The sequence below is a fragment of the Theropithecus gelada genome, chromosome 15 (assembly GCF_003255815.1).
Source record: "Theropithecus gelada isolate Dixy chromosome 15, Tgel_1.0, whole genome shotgun sequence".
Lineage (NCBI taxonomy): Eukaryota > Metazoa > Chordata > Mammalia > Primates > Cercopithecidae > Theropithecus > Theropithecus gelada.
Window position 1 is genome coordinate 31,579,875 of NC_037683.1, and position 23,407 is coordinate 31,603,281.

At 45.0% G+C, this 23,407-nt stretch overlaps 1 protein-coding gene across 2 annotated transcripts in view; it reads left to right on the forward strand.

Moving 5' to 3' along the window:
- PTPN3 (protein tyrosine phosphatase, non-receptor type 3) overlaps positions 1 to 23,407 on the forward strand; it is a 120,151-nt gene that overhangs the window by 64,639 nt on the left and 32,105 nt on the right. Inside the window, exons 10-16 of one of the 2 annotated variants that reach the window (XM_025360110.1) lie at positions 64 to 152; positions 4,580 to 4,643; positions 6,115 to 6,287; positions 10,386 to 10,520; positions 12,628 to 12,804; positions 22,781 to 22,967; positions 23,119 to 23,196. In XM_025360110.1, coding sequence (XP_025215895.1) covers positions 64 to 152; positions 4,580 to 4,643; positions 6,115 to 6,287; positions 10,386 to 10,520; positions 12,628 to 12,804; positions 22,781 to 22,967; positions 23,119 to 23,196 — 903 coding nt within the window. The remainder of the gene's footprint in view (positions 1 to 63; positions 153 to 4,579; positions 4,644 to 6,114; positions 6,288 to 10,385; positions 10,521 to 12,627; positions 12,805 to 22,780; positions 22,968 to 23,118; positions 23,197 to 23,407) is intronic. The other variant, XM_025360111.1, reaches the window with a different exon arrangement.

The following is a 23,407-nucleotide window of genomic DNA, read 5'->3' on the forward strand; positions in this document are numbered from 1 at the left end:
AGTCACCAGAGGGCATAAGCATGACTGTAACACTCTGTGGATCTGAGATCTTCCTTTTTACAGGATCTGCACAATTTAGACCTAATGATTGGAATTGCTTCCGCGGGCATTGCTGTGTACCGAAAATACATTTGCACAAGTTTCTATCCTTGGTAAGTGCAAACAGTTCTCATTATTTTCTGAATCATGCTTTAAAAATATGCCAAACAAAAGTAATGTTACCTCCCGTTCTAAACGTTTATTTCTAGAGACAGGGTAGAGATTTCCCACCCCACCCCCCCGAGTTTTAACCTCTCACCTCTAAATTTGATCCAGATTTAGTACTTAGGAAAATTTGAGTTTGGTTTTCATTAGCATTCCTCTCCCCCAACTCACCCTGTGGTTTGGGATACTCTGGAAACCTGGTAGATAAAATGGCATAGGCAGGCCTTGGCATTAAGGAATTTTTTCCGGGTAGTGCATTGGTCAGAATTCAGAGAAGAGCTTTCTCTGGGCAGAAGCCATAGTTTCAGTTCTGATCCTCGGTTATTAATTGGACCTTTACCAAGTGTCCAGCTCTGTTCTAAACTCTAAAGGAACCCAAAGACATGTACAACTGAGTGCTTGCCCTCTGAGAGCTCACAGGCCTGGTGGGAAGAGACCTGTAGGCCAGCCTGTCCCGCATTACTCGTGAGTGGAACTGAATTTTGGAGAGAAGTTTGAGTTTAATGTGCCAGGCAACAGGGAGCTTTCTTAGGGGAAACACCACCAAAATAATACCATCTACATAATGATAGCATGATGGTACAAGGAATGGGCATAGCACGCATCGCCAGGAAGGTAGAGGAGAGTGAGTCCCGCAGATGGCAGGAGATGCAGATGGAAAAGGACAAACGGGGAAGAAACATGGAGTTTTGGCAAAACAGTGGCAGCAAGGAAGGAAGTTAGAAAATGGGGATAAGAGAAGATTTGGTGCCAGGTATGTGCCACACAGAGTTTGACCTTTGACGTCTAAATCTGCTCCCCAGCTTGGGAACATAGAATTTCATTACCTGAAACACAAAGATGTTCATCACAGCATTATTTATAACAGGAAAAAAACCTGTAAGTAACTTAAGTATAATTATGGAGTATTATGTAATAATATATATAATATTAATGAGTTAATAATATAATACTCCATTGTTATATACTCTATTATATATAACAATAATATATATTACACATAAATATGTAATTATATAATATATAACAAAATTATTAATAGCAGTAATTCTTATTGCATGCTTACTGTGTCTAAGTCCTGTTACTGTGTGTTTTCTTTGATTTATCTCCTTTAAACTGGAAATAGGCCTATATAGGTTATTATCCCCATTTTCACAGAGGAGGAAACAGAGGTACAAAGAAGTTAAGTAAGAACCTGTCCAGAGTCACACAGCTAATAATCAGAGTAGTTGAAACTCACATCAGAGTCCAGCTCCAGAGCCTGGACTTTTTTTTCAACACTAAAAATGGTACTTGTAGGAAAACGCTTAAGTAGGATACATACTTGTAGACGCTGTTCAGTTAAGTTTCAATATATCTATTTTCCAAAACCAAAAACTATGACAGCCCTGTTCAGTTTGACACAAAAATCAGTGTAACAGATAGCAAGGCCTTCTCTCCATCGGTCATTCACCTCCTCTCTGTGAGAAGCCCCTCAGAGGAAGCAAGAAACTACAGCCTGCTTGGTGGGCTGGGGTGTGCCCAGGCAGCTCTCTGGCCCGCTCAGGACTAAGATCAGGCTAAGCAGAGGGCACAGTGGGCACAGGGGTCATTTTTCTGCACCGAGCCCCTCCGATGCTGGGGGCTTCCTCCAGGTGCCACGGGCCTAAAGCCCCCTGGGTCCAGCTTAACTGTGGCCAAACCTCCTAAGGGCCCACAGACAAGGGCTGGACCCTCACATTGTGGAGCAGATGTGAGTCCCACAGGGTCACTGCAGGAGAGAGAAGTGGGAGACTTGGTCAGGAGAAGCAGGTTTGTGAACAGAAACCTTTTCGGCAGAGCCTGCAGGGACTCTTCAACCCCTGGGCTCACCCACAGATCTGCTGAAGCCTCCCTCAGCCTTCAACATCAAGCCATCTCCTGTCAAGGCCTGGCCCCTGCCTCCAGTGCAAACCTCAGAGACCAGCGGGGAGGCCAGCACCAGATGGTGACCCCAGGGTGACAAGGGAGGTGCATGGGCAAATGCCCAAGAGGGGCAGGACATAAGAAGGGCCCTGAGCATGCAGGGAAGGGCACTCACCAGGATCCAAATACCAGCTGAGCTTTGGCCCAAGGAAAATTCTAGAGAAGAAGGGGCAGGGTATATAGGTCCAGAGACGAGAGAGAACCCAGCTAGTGAGTTAGGAGTAGCTGGGGCAGGCCAGGCTGGAGCTGGCCATGGGCCTGGGGAGCGGCAGGAGAGGGGCCAGGTCATGGAGGGCTTCACAGGCCATAGAAGTCTACAGGCTCAGTTCTTAGTGCTCTTATGAGACTCTAGGCATTCCTGCATGCAGTGCTTGCAGTGCTCATAGTTACAGTGATTTACTTCTATGCATCATTCTTTATGTGGTACCTGTCTCCCTCACTGGATTATAAGCCTCTGGATGGCAGTGGCTCCATGTCTTCTTCCCTCTGTCCCCAGGACCTGCCATAGGACTTTGTACATCCTAGGCTCTCAGTGTGTGTGTGTGTGTGTGTGTGTGTGTGTGTGTGTGTGTTTTTCTTATGAATGAGTGAAGGGCAGTAGGGAGCCCCCCTGAGGCCCCAAGCCTGGAAACGAGAGAGTTCATGTCTGTACATAATGAGATTTGACAGCTCAGGGAGAGAGCTGTCAGGTTGGGAAATTGGGGTCAGCATGGGAAAGGGATGCTGAGCTGGAGCCCTAGGAACCATAGGAGGCCTGCCAGGCCCTCCTACCCCTGTATATGAAGCCAAGGTTGGGGGGAGTAAGAGGTCCACAGATTCCCATGGGCCAGACAAAGCAATGTGAGAACTCAAAAGGGAGTTGGTTCTTCCGACTCGTTCTGCAGAACAGGAATTTTTGCATCTGCCAATTGGCAGAGAAGAATCGTGAGGAGACTCCCCAGACTTCAGGGAGATGGCAGAGCAGTAACACACACTAGAAAGAGTATCTCTAAAAGGGGTGAGCCCAAACACCCTTCTTATCCTTAGACTGTTAACCTGCAGTCACCCAAAAAAATTTACTTCACAGTTACATCTACCAACAGATTGTTGAAAATAGATGTGTATTAGGTAATATTTCATATGTAATAGAGGTATATTGCTGATCCTTCTGGGGGAATGTCCCATGAATAGTTCAACTTTCTTTTTACCTACACAGCCTCTCCATTCTAGAATGCTCTACCAAGGTCTTTATATGATCCTAGAAAATAGTAAAATTCCTTCATTTCCCCAAAAGTATTTCAGAAGTGAAGATTCCAGCAGGGAAATATGCACCCTTTGTATGGATTGCAGAAGTTTTTCATAAATGAATGATAGTCAACCCTTGGTGTACTTGGGGTTCCAAGACCACTTATAGTTACCAAAATCTGCACAGACTTGTCACACACTTGGCTTCGCAGAACTCGTGTATATGAAAAGCCAGCCCTTTGTATATGTGGGTTTCGCATCCTGCAAATACTGCATTTTCTGTCCATGTTTGGTTAAAAAGAGTCCCCCAGATAGTGGACCCCACATAGTTCAAACCTTTGTTGATCAAGGGTCAACTGTAAATTTATTTTAAAAGTTATGTTTTTAATTAAAGGAACAAGCATTGCAGGCCTACTGTGTGTCAAGGTAGGGACTTGACATTCCTACTCTGCTTAAATCCTCACAGGGCCGCTCTCTGAGAAGGGCAGAGTTTTCACCACTGTTGGGAAGACTTCACAGTGGAGAGCTTAGGAGCACAGGCTTCAGAGTCAGCTGAGACCTGGGTGCAGGTCTTGGCTCCAGGAATTTCTAGTTGAGTGATCTTGAGCACTTTGGTGATGTCTCTGAGCCTCAGTTTCCTCATCTGAAAACTGGGTATAGCAATATGTACTTTTCAGGATTGTTGCAGGGCTTCACTGAGGGGATGTTTATAAAGCTCTTAGTAGCAGCCTAGTATATAAAAAATGTTCAGTTAATGGTGACTAAATTCTGTTATCTTGCAAATGTTAAGTAGGCTACTTGACACGTGGCTGTTAAGTAATAGAGCTGGGGTTCGGACCAGGTCTGTCCTCTTTCAGCTGCTCCATGCTGCTCTCAGCTGTCTTCCCCATGTATATACCAGCTCACGCAGAGCTGCAATGCCACAAAAGCAGCTTATAGCAAAGAGAGCGCATGGCCCATGTTTCTTGTTATTTAAAAGCTACATCATAATCCAGTGGCCCTTATGCAGTGCTCAGCTTCAGTCAGCTACTTGGTGTTAGCCTGCGGCAATGGGGCTGCCATCATTTCTACAGAGAAGTAAACTCTAGGCAGCCAAGAGCCCCCACTCACTGGGATCATGGAATAAAGGACATGCATTGAGAGGCATCAGCTTCAACCTGGCCGATCCCTGATGTGCTTTGTTTGTGTTTTGTTTTATTTTTTGAAGGGTGAACATTCTCAAAATTTCTTTCAAAAGGAAAAAGTTCTTTATACATCAGCGACAGAAACAGGTGAGTAGTTATGTCTGTGCTTGCTTTGTTTTGTGCGTATGTATGTGTGTGGTTAGAGACAGGGTCTCGCTGTGTTGCCCAAACTGGGCTCAGAGGATCCTCCTGCCTCAGCCTCCCAAGTAGCTGGGACTAGAAACATGCACCACTTTGCCCCACTTGTGTTTTTAAGTCACTTCTGCTTTTAGTTCTTTAAGGGTTGAAGGCAGTTTGCCATGTATATAACAGAGAAGAAAGAGCATGCCATTGTGGGGCCAGAGTCTACAGGACCCAGTGATTGTCTGTATAATTCTGCTTAGCTTGTTTTGGAGTCAGAGACAGTGGTTTCAGATTCTGGCTCTTCCACTTACCAGCTAGACAGGTTACTTAACGTTCCCTAGCCCAAGTTACCTTGTTTCCAGAAATGCTATAATGCCCACTTCTTAGGGAATTGTGAAGATTTAATAAAAGCATTGGTCAGAGCACCTGGCAGAGAGCCCACTGCAAAGTAGCAGCGAATGTCAGCAAGGTCAGTTCCCTCCCATGATGTGTTGAAACTGCACGATGGCTTGGTAGGTGTGCATATCTCATAAGCAAAGTCCGTGGCACTGTCCATTTGCTCATCCATACAGAGATGTGGAACTTAGAGGTGAGGAAACTGAGGCTCCCACAGCTAGTGAGTCGGGGGAGCTGGAATTTGAACCAGATCATTACGAATCCGAGACACCTGGTCTTTCCACAACACTACACTCCATCTTTTTATGCTGCATGATTTTCACTTACTGTCACTGTGTCCATTTCCCAATTTTTCAAAGGTAATATGTGCTTAAAATGACCTCACAGAGCAGTGAACTCTTAGGAACGAGGACACAAAAGCTCAGAGCAACTAGGACTGGAATCTGGGTCTCCTGGCCCCCCCAGTGCAAGATTCAGGGTGGCACAAAAATGCATAAGATGGCAATTGAACATGAAAACAGAAAACCTAAACTCATGCAGAATGCAGGCAAAGCAAATTATTAAAATGATTATTATATATGAGCACTGGATTCAACTCTGTGCTTTGTGGAAAGCAAATAGAGAAAAACCCAAAATGTTATAAATTTGCTGTTGTCTGATAGATGAAAGAGTATTCCTTCAGGAGAGAGATGTTCCCAGAGCTAAAATTTAAAAGGAGTGTATCAGACGATTTTTATCTGGTTGCTCCAAATACATCCAGCCTAGAAATGTAAACAGATTTGAAATAAAAGCATTCGTGGAGGAGCACAGATGATGACAAAGAATAGATCCTGGTCATCTCTATTACCATATTCATAAAGACGGTTAACAAATCATGCTCTTGAATATTCCGGTAACACTGGTTTGTGGCCAAGGCATTTTGAAACCAGTTTTCTGCTGTCTGTTGCATCTTACCTCATTTCACCAATGTGGGTTAAATGCTTGCAAGTCCCTGCTCCTATGTCTGTGTGGGTGAAATCTTGACTGTTTTTCCTCCCAGGCTGAATCCAGGGAACATATTGTGGCCTTCAACATGCTGAATTACCGATCTTGCAAAAACTTGTGGAAATCCTGTGTTGAGCACCATACATTCTTTCAGGCAAAGAAGCTACTACCTCAGGAAAAGAATGTTCTGTCTCAGTACTGGACTATGGGCTCTCGGAACACCAAAAAGTGAGTGTGCTGTAAAGACTGTATCCACACTAGGCTGAGATGTAAATGCATCCTGTTCACCAGTGAATAGAGGACATTATTGGGCAGAGGAGGAAACCTATAGCCCAGGGGCCCCAGGCATTGGGTCTCTGAACCATGACTAAAAGTCTTCTGGGGTCAGCAGTGTCTGAGGGACATCTCGTGTTCCCAGCGTTTGTTTCTCTCCCCTCAACTCTATGAACTCAGCACTTCCAAGCAGTCAGATGGCAGCTGTACCCTGCAATATGACATAATAAAGGAAATGGAGCAGTGGCTCTGTGTGTCTCCTGGTGCCAGCATATTGGGCTATCCCAGCCTGATGCCACCAAGCCAGCCTCTCCCACAGAACATTAATTCCATAAGATGCTCTATAAAAATGAATGAAGGAATAGAAAAACATTTCCAGAGTCAGGTGACTTTGGGATATGTTGCCTATAATAATTACAAAATAACAGTAGTAATCACAGTTGATAATTACTGGGCATTTACTTTGTGCTGAGCACATAATTATATTTGACTCTTACAACTCTCCTATGAGATAGGTACTATTATCCACAGGAATGATATTCAAAATATTTAATGACTAGTACAGGAAAAGAAATGGATGTAAATTTATAGATATTTATGTATAAATATATATAATACATACATTTTTAAATTCTAATTTAGATTAAAATTTAGTCTCTAAATAAAATGTCTAGTACAGTAAAAGAAATGGATATAAATTTATATATATAATTCATACATACATTTAAAAATTTTAATTACGATAAATTTATTCTCTAAATGAAATAACCATGCAGTTTGTATTTTTGTTTTCTTTGCTCTAAGACTACCCTCTAAGTATAAGAGGTAGCATAAATTATCAATTTATTCTTATAATTTCTTTTTTCTTTTTTTTTTTGAAATGGAGTCTTACTCTGTCACCCAGGCTGGAGTGCAGTGGTGCCATCTTGGCTCCCTGCAACCTCCACCTCCCGGGTTCAAGCGATTCTTTTGCCTCAGCCTCCCAAGTAGCTAGGATTACAGGAGCACACCACCACGCCTGGCTGATTTTTGTACTTTTAGTAGAGACAGGGTTTCACCATGTTGACCAGCCTGGTCTCGAACTCCTGACCTCAGGTGATCCACCCACCTCGGCCTCCCAAAGTTCTGGGATTACAGGCATGAGCCACTGTGCCCAGCCTATTCTTACTTGTTGTTTTTTTTTTTTTTTTTTTTGAGACAGTCTCACTCTGTCGCCCAGGCTGGAGTACAGTGGCATGATCTCAGCTCACTGCAACCTGTCTCCTGGGTTCAAGGAATTCTCCTACCTCAGCCTCCCAAGTAGCTGGAATTACAGGTGCCCACCACCATGCCCAGCTGATTTTTGCATTTTTGGTAGAGATGGGGTTTCACCACATTAGGCAGGCTGGTCTTGAACTCCTGACCTCAGGTGGTTCGCCTGCCTCGGCCTCCCAAAGTGCTGGGACAACAGGCGTGAGCCACCGTGCCCAGCCATAATTTCTAAATCATTTGTTGGTTTTTCAAAATTGTTTTCGTGATTTGTTGTTGATGTGGCTATTACTAAAAATGAGACCCATGTCTGAGCCATTATCTATCTGATATGTGGAACTGTATCAGACTGTTCCAGTTACTTTCCTAATACATTGATAATCATTAAGGAACTTGTAGACTGAATAAGTAGCTAACTTTTTTTTAGTATCAGTGATATTATTTATGGTGCTAAATGCTCTCTCTCAGCTTCTGATGAACCAAGAGCAAATATATTAAGTTTTTAGCTCTTATAATACTGTTTAGTATTTTTATACATTCAGTAGCTCTACTGTTGAACAAGCCATGAAAATAACTTATTGGGTTATATCATTGACTTAGATTGGACCTGATCCTCAGGCCAGATGAGAGAAGGAATGGGGAGGCAATTGAAAGCATGCCCTCTGTTGCTGAGCTGCCTGGGTTCAAATCCTGCCTCTGTCACTTGAGCTTTAATTTGTTGCTTCTATTTCTTCATCTGCAAAGCTTTGTCATCTGCATGCATCCAATGCCAGCAGGGCTGGGTTCTGGTCTTGTATTGTGGCACAAGAAAATACCCCTATTTTGGTGGCTGAAAGCAACACCCATTCTATTATATCTCATGATTTTGTGAGTCAGGAATCCCAGAAGGGCTTGGCTAGATGCCTCTTCTACTCTGTGTGGTATAGATTGGGATTTCTCAGTGAATGTGGCCAGAGGATCCAAGATAACTTTTCTTGCATACCTGGTGTCTGGATGGAATGGTTGGAAGGCTGGACTCACCTGGACTCCTTAGCATCCCCATCTGGATGCTCCAGAAGGGTAGTTGAATTTCTTACATGGACACTCAGGGTTCCAGGAGCCAAAGGCAGAACCATTCAGCTTCTTAAGGGTGAGACCTGGCACTGGCACAGCGACTCTGTTGCTGAAAGCAGTCACAAGCCAACCCAGATGCAAGACTCAAAGAACTTCAGTCATCTTTAATCTGCCACAGGGGATCATTTGGGTTGGGAGGATGGCTTGGGAGGACAAGTCAGCAGTTCTTTTACTACCTGTGCCAGCTTCAACATACTGGTGAATTTCAAGTCTCATTACCTCCATTTTACAGATGAGGAAACTGAGGCTTAGAAGGGTCACATGACTTGCCCAGCCCCTAGAGATACAGCTACACATCTGCTTATCGGGCTTTCTGAAAGGTTCCACATAAAAAGAAATTTGTTGGGTTATTTTCCAAGCTTATAGGACAATGGAACACTTTTTTTTCAGAGTCCCTATTAATAACCCATGACACATTAAACCTTGGAGTCGGGCAGCTTGCTCCCCTTGTTTTGATCCTGCGCTCTTCATCACTGGCAGTGTGGTTTCTGATGTAGGCCTGCCTCAGAGGAAAGAGTCTCCCAGTGATGCTGTTGTGAGCATTTGGTCAGGGTGACAACAGCATTTCTTAATGTGAATTAGTACATGATGTGCTACAGGGCGTTTCATATTGTTTACGTTCTTTTGTTTGTTCTTTGTTCTGTTTTGTTTTGTTGGTTGGTTGATGTCACGCCACAAGGAAATACGTAGAATGTTTTCATAAGACATTAAAACCTAGTTTAAAATTTAGAGATGCCAGAACCAAAGTTGTCCCTTTAAAGGGTGACAGGCTTCATGCTTTATTCTCTCAAATAATTCATTCTCTGAGGGGTCTAGATCGCTAAGATTTAAATTCTCTAGGTATAAATAAAATTCAAAAGTAACCTTCAGGGTAGCACATTTCAAAGAACATAGCTTGGAACTGTATTTCCTTTTTTTTTTTTTTTTTTTTTTTTTTTTTTTGAGACAGTCTTACTCTGTTTCCCAGACTGGAGTGCAGTAGTGCGATCTTTGCTCACTGCAGCCTGTCTTGGGGATTCAAGGGGTTCTCATGCCTCAGCCTCCCAGGTAGCTGGAATTACAGGCATGCGCCTCTACACCTGACTAATTTTTGTATTTTTAGTAGAGATAGGGTTTTGCCATGTTGGCCAGGCTGGTCTTGAACTCCTGACCTCAAGTGATCCACCCACCTCAGCCTCCCAAAATACTGGGATTACAGGCATGAACCACTGTGCCCAGCTTGAAGCTACTTTCTAAGCACATATTCAGTTTCTCTCTTGAAGAGTTACCAGTGATTTATGGTGACAGCTCCTGCCGGCTAGGATGATGAAGAGCACCTGAAAAGGTGGTTAATATTTTTACTTAGGCCAGTGTGAATAAAATAAGAATTCCTTGAAATCACTTGAGCTGTATTTCTGTGTGATCCTGGAATTCCTTCTAATCTGGTTAGGTTTGGTTATATTCTGGAAACAGCTTTGTTGCTTGAGTAGTGAGGACAAGAAAGGATTTTCACCAGAAGAAAAGAAATCACATAAGGAAATTCCAGGACAGACAGGAATCGCTTTTGAGCTGTCTCCCTCTACTCCCCATAACCTTGGCGCTAACCTGCCATCCGTCAGACAAGAAGCATGTGTAGACTGTTTCACACATGCAGTAATTTCTTTCCTGTTGAACATGTCAGTGTAGAAAGTGAACCTGCATCTGGTTTTTCAGGTCGGTAAATAACCAATATTGCAAAAAGGTGATTGGCGGGATGGTGTGGAACCCAGCCATGCGGAGATCCTTATCAGTGGAGCACTTAGAAACCAAGAGTCTGCCTTCTCGTTCCCCTCCCATTACTCCCAACTGGTATGTCCTCCTTTTTTTTTGTACTACCCAACAGTAGACACTTTATCTCTTTTAAAAATAAAAACTCAACTTATAAAGTCCTAAAGATAGATGACCTACAATCAGAGTTTACATTTGCATTTTAGGCTCTTGGCAGAAGTAACTGTTTTCATGAAGTACACAAGTGTAGCTAAATGTTTTCCATCGTGTATAATGCTGAGATGCTCTTTTTAAAACACTTACTAGATCTAAATAATTTGGGAAACTCTAGCCTGCTGAAAGGCCTCCTTTGGAATCACAGCATACATTAGCATATTAAACACTCTGAGATGTCCTGTGATAAAGAAGTATGGTTGACTTTACTTAATTCATGTTTTCCATTAATATCCCACAAAATAAACGTTGGGAAAAACTAATGCAGGTATGTGATGTAAATGATGTAAGGATGTATGACCTTCAGCAGCAGAAGCAAATGCACATCAGGAAGTAGCCAGCCAACTTAAAAGAATGAGCTCAGCTTAAAAGGAAATAGGTGGTCAGGGCACTGGGTTTGTAGCCGAAAGACCTAAACTCAGGTTTTGGCCCTTCTGTTCATTAACAAGTCTCTTTACCTCTGTAGCCTCAGTTTCCCCATCTCTTAAAAAGTTTATAAAAACTACCGCAAATGAAATAATAATATACGAGTACGTAGTAAGCTTTTAAAAGAGTCAGGTGGAATTATCATTATCTTATTATAATGGTCCCCAAAGACATCACACCATTTTTGTGAATGCCTCCAAAAAGGCTAGGGGCCAGAAGGGGAAACCTAGCAAGGAAACATTGCCCCCAGCTCCACTCTGGAGTAAGAGTGTGGCTGTACATACCTGAGCCAGGATCTGCTAAGCCTAAGAGAAACTGGGAGACAGGCAGACAGAAGAGATGCTGTGCTGGGCCTGCTAGGGAAGGACTCTTCACTGGGAGCCTAATGCTCTGGGAAGGGACAATGACAGTATTTAGTGTTAGAAATCAGGACATAACTGAATAGATTTGCTTCTTGGTTTCCAACATTTAGATACCTCATTCTAAAGAGGTAAATTTATGCTATCATACAGCAGCTTAATTTGTCTGAAAATCCCACTGGCAGCAATGCCAGGGGCCCAGAGAGCCCAGGACGGGATCCAGGGGAACAGCGGGGTTAGATGTTGCCACACTCGTGGCCTGGAGCTCTTGTAGTTATTTATAGGTCCTCTCCTGAGGAGTCACAAGAGCCTTTTTACTTCTGCTTTGGACACAGCATTATTGATTATCCAGGCCCAGGGGGATTGCAAATCATGGAGGCCCTGACAGTCCTGAGGAGAAATGGCTAACAAAGAAAGGGAAGATGGAAAAACTGTGAGGGAAAATAGAACTTAGAAAGCTCGGCAGCCTGGGATCCCCCGCTGCAGGAGCTGACGCCCAGGTGCCACGCTGGATGCCCTGAGAACACGGCCTCATTGGATTCATTCTCAGGAGCAGGTAAGTATAGCCAAGGCCCAGAGAGGTGACGTGCCTTGCCCAAGGTCACATGCCTACTGCCGCTGCTGGAGGACAGGCCAGTGTTTATATGCCCATCTAATGCATATAAACGAGTTTAATAAGGGATATATCTTAAAAAGCAAACATTTTCTCTTGGATCAAGTGAAATTCATATGAAGGGATGTCGCTGCAATAAGGTTGGAGTTTTGCTGAGAAATGTAGTTTGGCTTCTAAACCTTTTGTTTGCATTGTTCAAATTAATCAGAAGAAATCTCTGAATAGTAGTCCTTATGGCCTATTTATGTCTTGAGAGCTTGAGTCCTCCTGGAAGAATAACTTACCCTTAAGTCAATACCCGTCACTTCCCAAAGGGCATAAGCCCATCTAATTCTGCCTGTTTATACAGCTGAGGCTACTGTTCTGGGAGCCACCACTTGACTGAGAGCGTCAGGGACTGGTGTCACCCTTGGTGCCTTCTGCTGGGGTAGTAATGAGTTAACGGGCTCTGAATGTCAGCCTCCGCCAAGGAAGGCATCCTTAGAAAGGTCAGGACACGAGGTTCACTGGTGTCTTAATTAAATTTTTAAGTGGAATTTGCTTTGAACACTTTGCACTCAATGTTTTTCCCACCCAGGCGAAGTCCTCGGCTCCGGCACGAAATTCGAAAGCCACGCCACTCTTCTGCAGATAACCTTGCAAATGAAATGACTTACATCACGGAAACGGAAGATGTGTTTTACACGTACAAGGGCTCTCTGGCCCCCCAAGACAGCGATTCTGAAGTTTCTCAGAACCGAAGCCTGCACCAAGAGTAAGAAACTTGTGTTTTTTTATTTCTGGGTATCTGCTTTTTGGCTGTTGCAGAATTTGCTCGGGTCCAGATTGCCATTTGAGAGGAACCAAGAGCTGGTGCCTGCAGCCAGCTCCCAAGGGTGCCCTCTGCCAAGATAAGAACATAAATCAGACTCTACCTTTTCACCCGGAAGACAGTCTGTGTGCCTGGGGTCTACAGCTTGTACTTCTTTTTGTCCGTAACAAAGACTTTCTACTCACTAAGTACATGTTAGTCTCTTGAATTAGTCTCCTCTCCAGCTCACGAGCAAAGCCCTGTTTAAATCATTCCGTATTCTACAGGTACAGACTCTAGGGACATGTTAACTCTGATTTTTCTAGATTAATAAAGTTTTACCATCACATGATTTCAAATCATTGGAAATATGCTTGCTTCTAAAAACCTTCTCTGAACAACAGGGTTCTGAGGGGTTTTGTTTTCAATTAATAGTTAGTATAAAGAAACAAACATGTTAGAATATCTCTAATTTTCTTTTACAAATTTTTGTTGAATTTTTATGTCCTACTTCCCCCCCACCCCCCGCCCCGCCTTTCCCCCGCCTCCCGCCATGTGACAGAGTTCCCTCATAGCTCAAGGCCAGAAAAAATGTCTGTCCTGAAAGACAGGTTGAGTGCTTTTGTTTTTCAATAGGATACATTTAACCCATTTGTTTCCCTTTTTGCCTTGGTTACCAGGGAGTTCGGAGCTGCACATTAGGCTCATTGTATTAACTTTCCTCAGCCCAGATTTCTTATGTAGTACTTTCCCTTCCTCCTTTGCCTTTGTTATATAGGTCTTTTTTTTTTTTTTGTCTAATTTTAATGGATTCATAGTTACATATCTGTACATTTTGGGGTAAACTCGCAAATCATTTTTTTAAGTAGGGAAGGCATAGATTATAAATTAGGTTAAAGCATGATAGTAAAGGATCAACTGTTAGGAAGTCAACCATAGTCATCGGGCATCTATTCTGTTAAGCCTCATACTAAGTCTAAAATACAGAAAGATAATGCCCCCCTAACAGCCGAGGATTAGCAAGCAGGCACTTTAGTCAATCTATACGTTTTTCACCACTGTAGCTAGTAGGCTGAAAGCATCAAATGCATTCTGATTGTACTCCAGGCATTCGCAGGTAAATTGCAAATCTCCTTCCCATTTATGTGTGAGGCTGCTACCTCTCTTCTGTCCTTGCCCAGAGCAAACATGGTTTCCAGTTTATCTGTGTTCTTAACACCTCTGGTTAAATAATCCCTGTGTTCATTCTTTCCTTGTGACCTGAGCCTGGATGATGCTTTTGCTAAATGGTTACTATCTCTTGTTCCAACTTGCAGCCTGCTGCCCCTTTGTCAGGGCTACAGTGGATGATTGTGAGTTCCTTTGTGTGACTTTGTAGCTTTTCAAATCACAAGCACATCTATAAATACAAGGCAGGAGTGCAGGCATGTGTGACTAGAGCCGTATTGAGTCTGCAGTGGGGCTCTGTGGCTTTGGCAAAAGGAGAAAACGGTTTAGGGAACTGTTCGAGGGTTCTGGGAAACCCACTCAAGCCTGCCACGTCAGAGCTTCCTGCGGTGGTTTGCAGTCCCATCACAGAATTTTACAGCATCTAGACCTTTGCTGTCCAGTACAGCATCCACCAGCCGCAGGTGTCTATTCAGATTTAAATTAATTAAAATAATAAAAATGTAAGCATTCAGTTCCTCAGTCACATGAGCCTCCTTTGAAGTGCTTGACAACCACACAGGAGTGGTGGCCTCCATCTTGGACAGCACAGATACAGCCCATTCCCATCATTGCAGAAAGTGTTGCCAGCAGCACGCATCTAGACTAACACGTTTATTGCATCATTCATTTAAAGGGGAGTGAACTCCTAGAATATCTACAAGTGAAAAGTGCGTTTTTCAAACAATTCATGTGGGAGTAGGTTTGGAATCATCACCTTGCTTGCAGTCTGGGTGCTCCACACCACTCACCCAGCTGCGCCCTCACAGCCCAGCACCCTCTGTGTCTTCATGCAATCAGTGCCAGGTGGGGAGGGATGCATTCTGTCCAATGACATGTGGATGCTTTAGAGGGCTTGCATTCATTCCCGAGTCCAGGGGTACCCTTTCTACATCCTTGGCTGGTCATTGAGGGGAACGCCAGAGCAAATTAGAGAAGTTGTTTCAGGAGCCTCCAGGCCAGCTGGGCAAATAGCACATTATCAGCCTGCGCTGCCACACTCCAGGGCTCTGTCGCTTTGGTGAAAGGAGAAGTGGGGCTTAGGGAACAGTATGTGTCCTACATCAGATTTTCCTCCTGTGGTCTGCAGTCCCATCACGGAGCATCTAGACCTTTATAGTCCAATATAGGAGCCACCAGCTCCATAGGACTATTTACATTTCAGTTCATTAAAATTAAATAAGATTTAAAATTCACTCCCTCAAGCACTGTTTGATGTAAGTGATTTCTGGCCCTGCTCATTCCTGCACATTGCACAGTGATTCTTCTTGAAACCCCTTCTTGAGACCTTGTAAAATGTGTCATCTTGGGGCACTTCTTACCTTGCACCTAAATGTTAAGAATAGCAAATAACGGTGGTTCAAAGGTAGGCTTCCTTGCAGGGTTTTGCCAGGTGTACTGACAATAGACATGTCAGGCGGTCAAGTTAGTGACTGTCCTCTGCAAGTGGGGTGAGCAGCTAGAAAAGCAGCCCCTGCCACCTCTGTTAGGTAGGAGAGCTCTTCCTGCTGGTGGGAAGCCACTTCTTGCTGGGTCTTCAGAGGAGGCTGCCCCCCCCTGAGGGTCTGGGGACCCCCATTGCCCCAGGTAAGAAGTACAGACTGGTCTGTACTTGGTGAGAGGAAAAAACCTGTTCGTTCGTTTCTGTGAGTATTTGCAAAATGTTTAAGAAATGTTTGACATGTTTTATACAGCAGATTTGTGTTAAGAGGCAAAAAGAAGCATTCTGTCAGAGAAATCAGATGAATAATACCACAGACAGCGAGGAGGGTTCCTTTTAAGAAGAAGAATTAAGTGTGATGTTCCGTACTCGTTTAAAAGAGAAGAAAGAGAGAAAGAAAGAAAAAGAGCGGTTAGATTTGGCTGTAAACCCAGAGTGGCGCAGCTCAGGCTGCCTGAGTGCCATCTTAGCGGATGAGTCACTTGCTGGTTTGTTCCATATTTATAGCAGCACAGCAAAGTTGATGATTATAGTTACGAATCCTTGGCAGTTTGCTTTGTGCCCAAGTAGGCTGCACTCTTTTGTTGCTCCCAAGGTTCTATCAGCCATTGTGCGTTCCTTTCCCTGCTTCCGAGTGAAGACCAAATTCTGCAGAGAAGTAAGTTTCCTTCATGGCAGAAATGAAAAACCTACCAGTCTCCACCGAGATGAAAGGGAGAGGATGTTCCCTGAAGAAAGAGACATGCAGAACAGAAACTGGGGGAAACACTTTGTAGAGGAGTTCAGAGTTGTACTAGAGAAACTTTCCGGTTGCTGTTTTATCATAGTTGTCTCAATGGGTCACCAGCATGACACCCTCCGAGTGGATGGGGCTTCATGCCTGCATAACTTTTTGCTGTTTGTTTGACTCTTTCCTTAGAGCCTGCCTTCTTCCATGGGATGTGGGGCAGCCATGGCTTTTTATTTCAAAAATTCCGTGCCGGCCAGGCGTAGTGGCTCACGCCTCTAATCCCAATACTTCGGGAGGTCATACTGGGCAAATTGCTTGATCCCAAGAGTTCAAAACCAGCCTGGGCAACATGGCAAAACCCCATTTCTACGAAACATACAAAAATTAGCTGGGCACAATGTTGTCTGCCTGTTGTCCTTGCTACTCGGGAGGCTGAGGTGAGAGAAACATTTGAGCCCGGGAGGTCGAGGCTGCAGTGAGCTGTGGTCGCACCACTGCACTCCAAGTTTGGCATTGGAGTGAGACCTTGTCTCAAAAATAAAAATAAAAACTTCTGTTCACTGGAGGGAGCCTAGGGGATTCCCCTTCTTCAGCTTTGGCGGCAGTGTAGGAATTCCCCCAACGCTACTGTGGGTCCCCCCAGGACTGAGCCCCCTGCCAGCAACGGAGAGTCCCTTATAGTGCAGCAGTGTGCTCTGTCATTAGACAACCCAGGTGCCCACCGTTCTTCCCAAGCTGTACTGGAAGCCTCCTTGACACTGACCCAGCGTCAAGCTTCCTGCCTTGAACTCTCAGGACAACACAGATGGTGTCTGTTCCCAGTTCCACCTGCCAGCCTTGGTTACTGTTCCTTCAGCTAGACAATTCCAGTGTAGTCACTTTCCACCCATCACCCTCGTAACCACCATTCTCCAAGTGCAGGTGAGCCCTTCTAGAGGGTGGCACCAGATCTGAATGTGGAGGAAGGATCTGCATACCATTCTACATGTCCCTCTCAGAGGACACCAGGCAGGGACAGGATTTTGTTCAGAGTGTTTATGTCCCTTTTCCGTGAACCTTGCCTTCTTATTTGGGCCCACTTGCATGTGCACGTCTAAAATACCTGAAACCTAGCATGATCCAGTCTCAGCTATTCATGTTGGTGTCCAGCTCATGGCTGTTCCTGTGTTTTGGTAAGGAGAGGCCATTGTTTCAATACTACCTGGTTTGCACCTATTGGAAACATCAGTCATCCCTCACTCCTCCTTTTCTTTCACTGTCCTTATGCCATTTCTCATCTTGTTGATTCTACCTCCCAGACATCTCTTGTGTTTGATTCCTCTGCCATCCCCACTGCACTGCCCCCGTGCAGCCACCATCATCTCTTGCACAGTCTAGCTCAGTCGTGTCCAAACCGTCCCCGTCTTTGGTGTCACCTCCTTCCACACCATGCTTCACAAGAATAGCAAATTTATCATTCTGAAATACACATCCAAGAATGTCACTCCCTGTTTAAATACCTTTTATCTGCTTTTTCAACATTTCCTGCCTTTACCTGTGCTGCTGCTTTTGTTTGTTTGTTATTATCAATGTTTTGCCAGAATGCCCTCTTTTTCCCACTTAACTACCTGTTCAGTCTCCTATTAATTCATCTTTCAAACTCAAGCTCAAGTGCACCTGATCCAGGAAGCCTCTCCTGGCCTCATACAGTACGCTAGACATCTGAGCATCTCCACTGTAGCATGATAATATTATTACTTGGTTAATTGTATTTCTTCTCCTGTGGACAATGAATTCTTTGAGGGTAGGGATAGTGCCCTATTCACCTCTCCTTCCTTAAAATCTGACATGGGTATTTGGCATTTAATAGACATTCAATGACTGGATGGATGGTGGATGGATGGGTGGGTGGGTGGATGGATGGATGGGTGGGTGGGTGGATGGATAGATGGACGGACGGACGGACGGACGGACGGACGGACGGATGGACGGACAAATGGTTAGATGAAACTGGATGGGACCCCGGGATACAAACTCCTAAGTTTTCACAATGGAATGCCCCCTCTGCCACTTCCACATCATGTGTCCATATCACATGAGCAACATCACACCATATTTATCTGTACCCCAAGAACTCAAACATATTTACTTTGACAAGTTTCGTAACTGTCAACTGTGAGCAGGACTATGTGGTAGGTGCCGCTGCAGGACATCTGTCAATGAGAAATTCCCCTCAGAGGATTCAGGGATGAATTGACTGAGGTTTAGCAAGTGCTTTCTTGCCAATAGGTGTCTGATATCTGTAGGGAAAGCCTAGTCAGATTCATGATCTGTTGTTCCAGCAGGAAAGAGATTGCGAGCTCAGAAAGCACCATACCTGAACCATGTCCCTTCTGCCACTTTGATCTTGTGCCCTTGGCATTTATTACAGCCCCAGATGAGCTGTTTCCTGTGGAGACTGTCTCCATGTCATAACAATGTGTATGGGAAGACAGTCTTCTTTCTGTCACTCAAGGACCCTTATGTAAGGAGCCATGTGGGACATTTCTCCAGGAATTTTATTCAGAAGAAACTGCCCTCTGGGGGAACTGGTATGCGTTCCTCTAGCGCCATGCTATTCCAGCTGTGGCCATAGGCCAGCAGCTGCAGCACCTGAGAGCTGGTCGGAATGCAGAATCTCAGACCCACACAGGCCGGCCGAATCATACTCTGCATTCAGCAGGACCCCAGCTGATTTGTGTGCACAGCACATTCTCAGAAGCTCTGATCTTGCAGATGCTGAGAACCATTTAACCCGCCTTCTCTTTGCACCTGAGCTTCCAGATTTCTGAGTAAATTCCTTGCTCTTTTAGTGTAACTCACCCAGTCACCTCGGGCGATCCTCTTGGTACCTTGCCAAGAAGTTTTATTCTTCATTCACTCAGCATTTCAGTTGAGCACTCCCTGTGTGCCTGGTCCTGTGTTCCGGGCACTAGGAGAGGAACAGAAAGAGCACGAGGGTCTCCTGACCTTGAGAAGCTCCCAAAACAGGGCCCCTGTTCCTTCACACTGCAATCTGAGAGCAGGACTTTGCCCCCTTTCACAGGCGGGGGCTGGGGAGGTCTTTGTAATTCTCCATGGTTTCAGGAGAGCTTCTCGGGGAGTGTTTCTTTCATGGGTGTGTTTCTTTCTGATGCCTGCTGCCTTTACAGTTCGGAAGCATGTGTTTTCTGGAGGGTGAATACTTGTTTGACTGATGGTGAGTCTGTGTCTCACATTTCTCTGTCTCTGCCCCTTTCTCCCCAAGAACCAGGGTGTGGTCAGTCCCACACTGGCTCCTCCACAGTGTCCCCTCATCCTGCCTCAGGGACAAACCTCTCCTGCTCCTTCCTCCCGCTAGTCATTGGCTCCATCCCACCCTCACCGTCTTCTTGCATCCCTCATCCTGTCCCTTTCTTCACTCCACTTGTGATGGGGCGGCTCCCCTGCGCTCCTCAGCCACACTGCATTCTCCCCAGCGACAGAGGAGATGCTAGGGCTTTGGTGCCTTCACCCCTGGCCACCCTGTGCTGTGGCCAGCTGCCACATACTCATTGCATCTCTTCATTTGATGTCCTCTTCCTTGTCTGTCTGTCCATCTTGCACACTGAACAGAACATCACCACGCCCTGCAGAGCACCTGTGTATACAGTTGAGCAGGCCAAAAATCAGCCATTTGTTGAAATAAATGACTGACAGTAACCCCTCCAACCCTGCTTAGAAAATAGGTTAGGGCAGGCCAGGTGCGGTGGCTCACGCCTGTAATCCCAGCACTTTGGGAGGCCGAGGCAGGCAGATCATGAGGTCAGGAGATCGAGACCATTCTGACTAACATGGCGAAACCCTGTCTCTACTAAAAATACAAAAAATACAAAAAAAAAAAAAAAATTATCCAGGCATGGTGGTGGGCGCCTGTAGTCCCAGCTACACAGGAGGCTGAGGCAGGAGAATGGCGTGAACCCAGGAGTGGAGTTTGCAGTGAGCCGAGACTGCGCCACTGCACTCCAGCTTGAGCGACAGAGTGAGACTCTATCTCAAAAAAGAAAAAGAAAAATAGGTTGGGGCATAAAATGACTTGGAATATAGTATTAGTACTGGCAGCAGTAGTAATAGTAGTAGTACTGTTGTCATTTAATACCATGGCTGGTTTAGACAGACCATTGAGTTTTAAATCAAGAAAGAAAAATAGGGCTGGGGATGGTGGCTCACACCTGTAATCCCAGCAGTTAGGGAGGCCAGTGCAGGAGGATTGCTTGAGACCAGGAGTTCTAGACCAGCCTAGGCAACATAGTGAGACCCTGTGTCTACAAACAGTTTTTAAAAGGCCAGGCACCATGGCTCACGCCTGTAATCCCAGCACTTTGGGAGGCCAAGGCGGGTGGATCACGAGGTCAAGAGATTGAGACCATCCTGGCCAACATGGTAAAACCCCGTCTCTACTGAAAATATAAAAAATTAGCCGAGCGTGGTGGTGGGCACCTATAGTCCCAGTTACTCAGGAGGCTGAGGCTGGAGAATCACTTGAACCCGGGAGGTGGAGGTTGCAGTGAGCTGAGATTGCACCACTGCATTCCAGCCTGGTGACAGAGTGAGACTCCATCTCAAAAAAAAAAAAAAAAATCAAAGTTAGTTGGACATGGTGGATGCCTGTGGTCCCAGCTACTCAAGAGACCAAGATAGGAAGATCTCTTGAGTCAGGAGATCAAGGCTGCAGTGAGCTGTGGTCACGAAACGGCACCCAGCCTGGGCAACAGAGCATTACCCTGTCTCAAAAGAAAAAAAAATGGATCGGGGGGTGTGGGGAGGGAGAGAGAGACAGAGGCAGAGACAGAGACAGACAGAACGAGAACTGGAAATACCCTTTTAACTTGTTTTGTAACTGCCAAGCAGTTGCCCTTTCTGCCACTAGGTGATGCTCTTGTAAAAAGTGAAACCTAGCAAAAATGCCGTATTTGGGGGGAATTTTTTAAAACTCACTTTGACATCATTGAAAGTCATTCTTTTTCAATCTGAAAACTTGTGTACAACTTCAATTCCAAAACATTCTCTCTCTGAAATGTCTTACCATTCATAACACCCTACCCCCAACCAGCCACTTGGACACCATAAGGCCAGACTCTTGTCCTACGTATAGCTGTGTTTCTCCATTGGTCTGTCACTGAATATTTTATTCAAATAGATTGTGATTATGAATCATTCTGTGTGAATATGATACAGATTTTATATTTAAATTAAGCTCGTATAAACTCACTAGGAGAAAGAGAATCACCAATTTTATGAAAAATCCATGGATAAGGGATTGAAATAAAGGTCAAGAAAGAGGTGGTAGCAGCTGTCTTTTGTCTGGGTTTCACTGAATAAGTTGGTCTCTGCGCTTCTCCCCTCACTTCACTTTGGATGAGGTTAGGGTGGGGCAGAGTCTTAGAATGTAGGAGAGCCCCACATTCATCAGCCCTGTAAGGTATCTGTGCTGGGCCTGTGACTCCAGAAGGGGCTGGTGTGGGTGATGCAGAGACTCAAGGGTCCTGTCCTCTACAGTGACAGCAGGGTTGGTTAATCCCTGTGACCCTGAGGGGTTAGAAATGGGGGTCTTGGGAGTGGGCTCTGCATGGCCTGGAGAGGGAAGAAAGGCTCAGGACGCACATCGGTCAGGCTTCTGTCTGCTAAGTGAGGAGAAAGCCCCGTGACCCTGGGCGAGTTACTCAGCCCCTCCTGACCTCAGTTTCTTCACCTGTGAACTGGGAGTTAGAACAAATGACCACAAAGGTCTGTTCAGTTCTCATCATCTGTAACTCTCTCAGACAGCGCTGTCCAGCAGGACTTCCTGCCGTGGTGGAATGTTCTCTCACTGCACTGTCTCATATAGGAGCCACTGGCCACGTGTGGCTAGTGAGCCTGTGAGGTGTGGCTGGTTTCTTGTCTTAACTTATTTAAATTTGAGTAGCCACATGTGACTAGTGGCTACCATACTGAACACTGCAGCTCCACAATACAGAAGAAACTATGTTAGATAGAGGAAAATGAAACATCTCAGCGTGGCAGTTCATGGATGTCACAGGCAAATCATGCCAACTAGGAATAATATAAATTCTCCTGAATGCACATCAACAACAGTCCCGTTTCCTTTGAGGAGGCAAGAGTCCTATGAAGCAGAACCATCCGCAGAAATTAGACAGAAGGAAAAAAGCTTTCAGAAGGGATGAGCCGTGCATCTGCATGAGCTTGCCTGGCAGAGCCTGGTTCAGTAATGAAACCACCAGAGTAGCTGGACACATCTCCCTTTCACCCTTCTAAAGCAGCAGGGAAGGGAGCAGAGTTTTCAGCAGTTTCCAGATCCACCCTGCCTCCTATCCCTTTTCCCCAAAACCACGTGACAATGTCTAGGCCAGATGTGGGCAGGGGTGGTCAGTGCGCCCTGAGTGTACTCAAATCCTGCTGACAACCCGTGCAGCTGAGGCTCCAGGGAAACATATAGCCCCCAGGTGCCAGGCCCCTACAGTCAGCAGTGTTTGCTCTAATAAAACAGTAACCCAGTTATTAATGTCTCCTCATTCCCCATGATGAAGGAGTCTATCTGAGAACAATCCAGCACAAAGCTACCGGACGCAGAAGTCATCCAGTTCCGTGTCTCCGTCTTCAAATGCTCCAGGCTCCTGCTCACCTGATGGCGTTGATCAGCAGTTCTTAGATGACTTCCACAGGGTGACCAAAGGGGGCTCCACCGAGGATACCAGCCAGTACTACTGTGACAAGGTGAGCGAGCGCAGGCAGCCGGGTGACCCACCCGGCCAGGGCTTCCAGACCCCTTGTGGGCAGCTGAGTAGCTCTGACTAAATGAAAATATCTTATCACCAACTGCTGGAGAGAAATGTGATGTAAATGACCACTTTCAAACGTTTTCCAGAATGATAATGGTGACGGCTACTTAGTCTTGATCCGTATCACACCAGATGAAGATGGAAAATTTGGATTTAATCTTAAGGTACGTTGTGTATTTATAAAGGAAGTTTTGTGCTGTGAAGCAGTCTTTCGATGAGTTTTTAATTTGCATTAGAAATGTGCTGCATTCCTGAGTTGCATAAGGAAATTGATTCAACCCTCAGAATTGAGAGTTGGGGAGTTTTTTTGTTTTTGTTTAGTTTGAGTTTTTTGGCTTTTCTTTTTTTTTTTTTTTTTTTTTTTTTTTTTTTTTT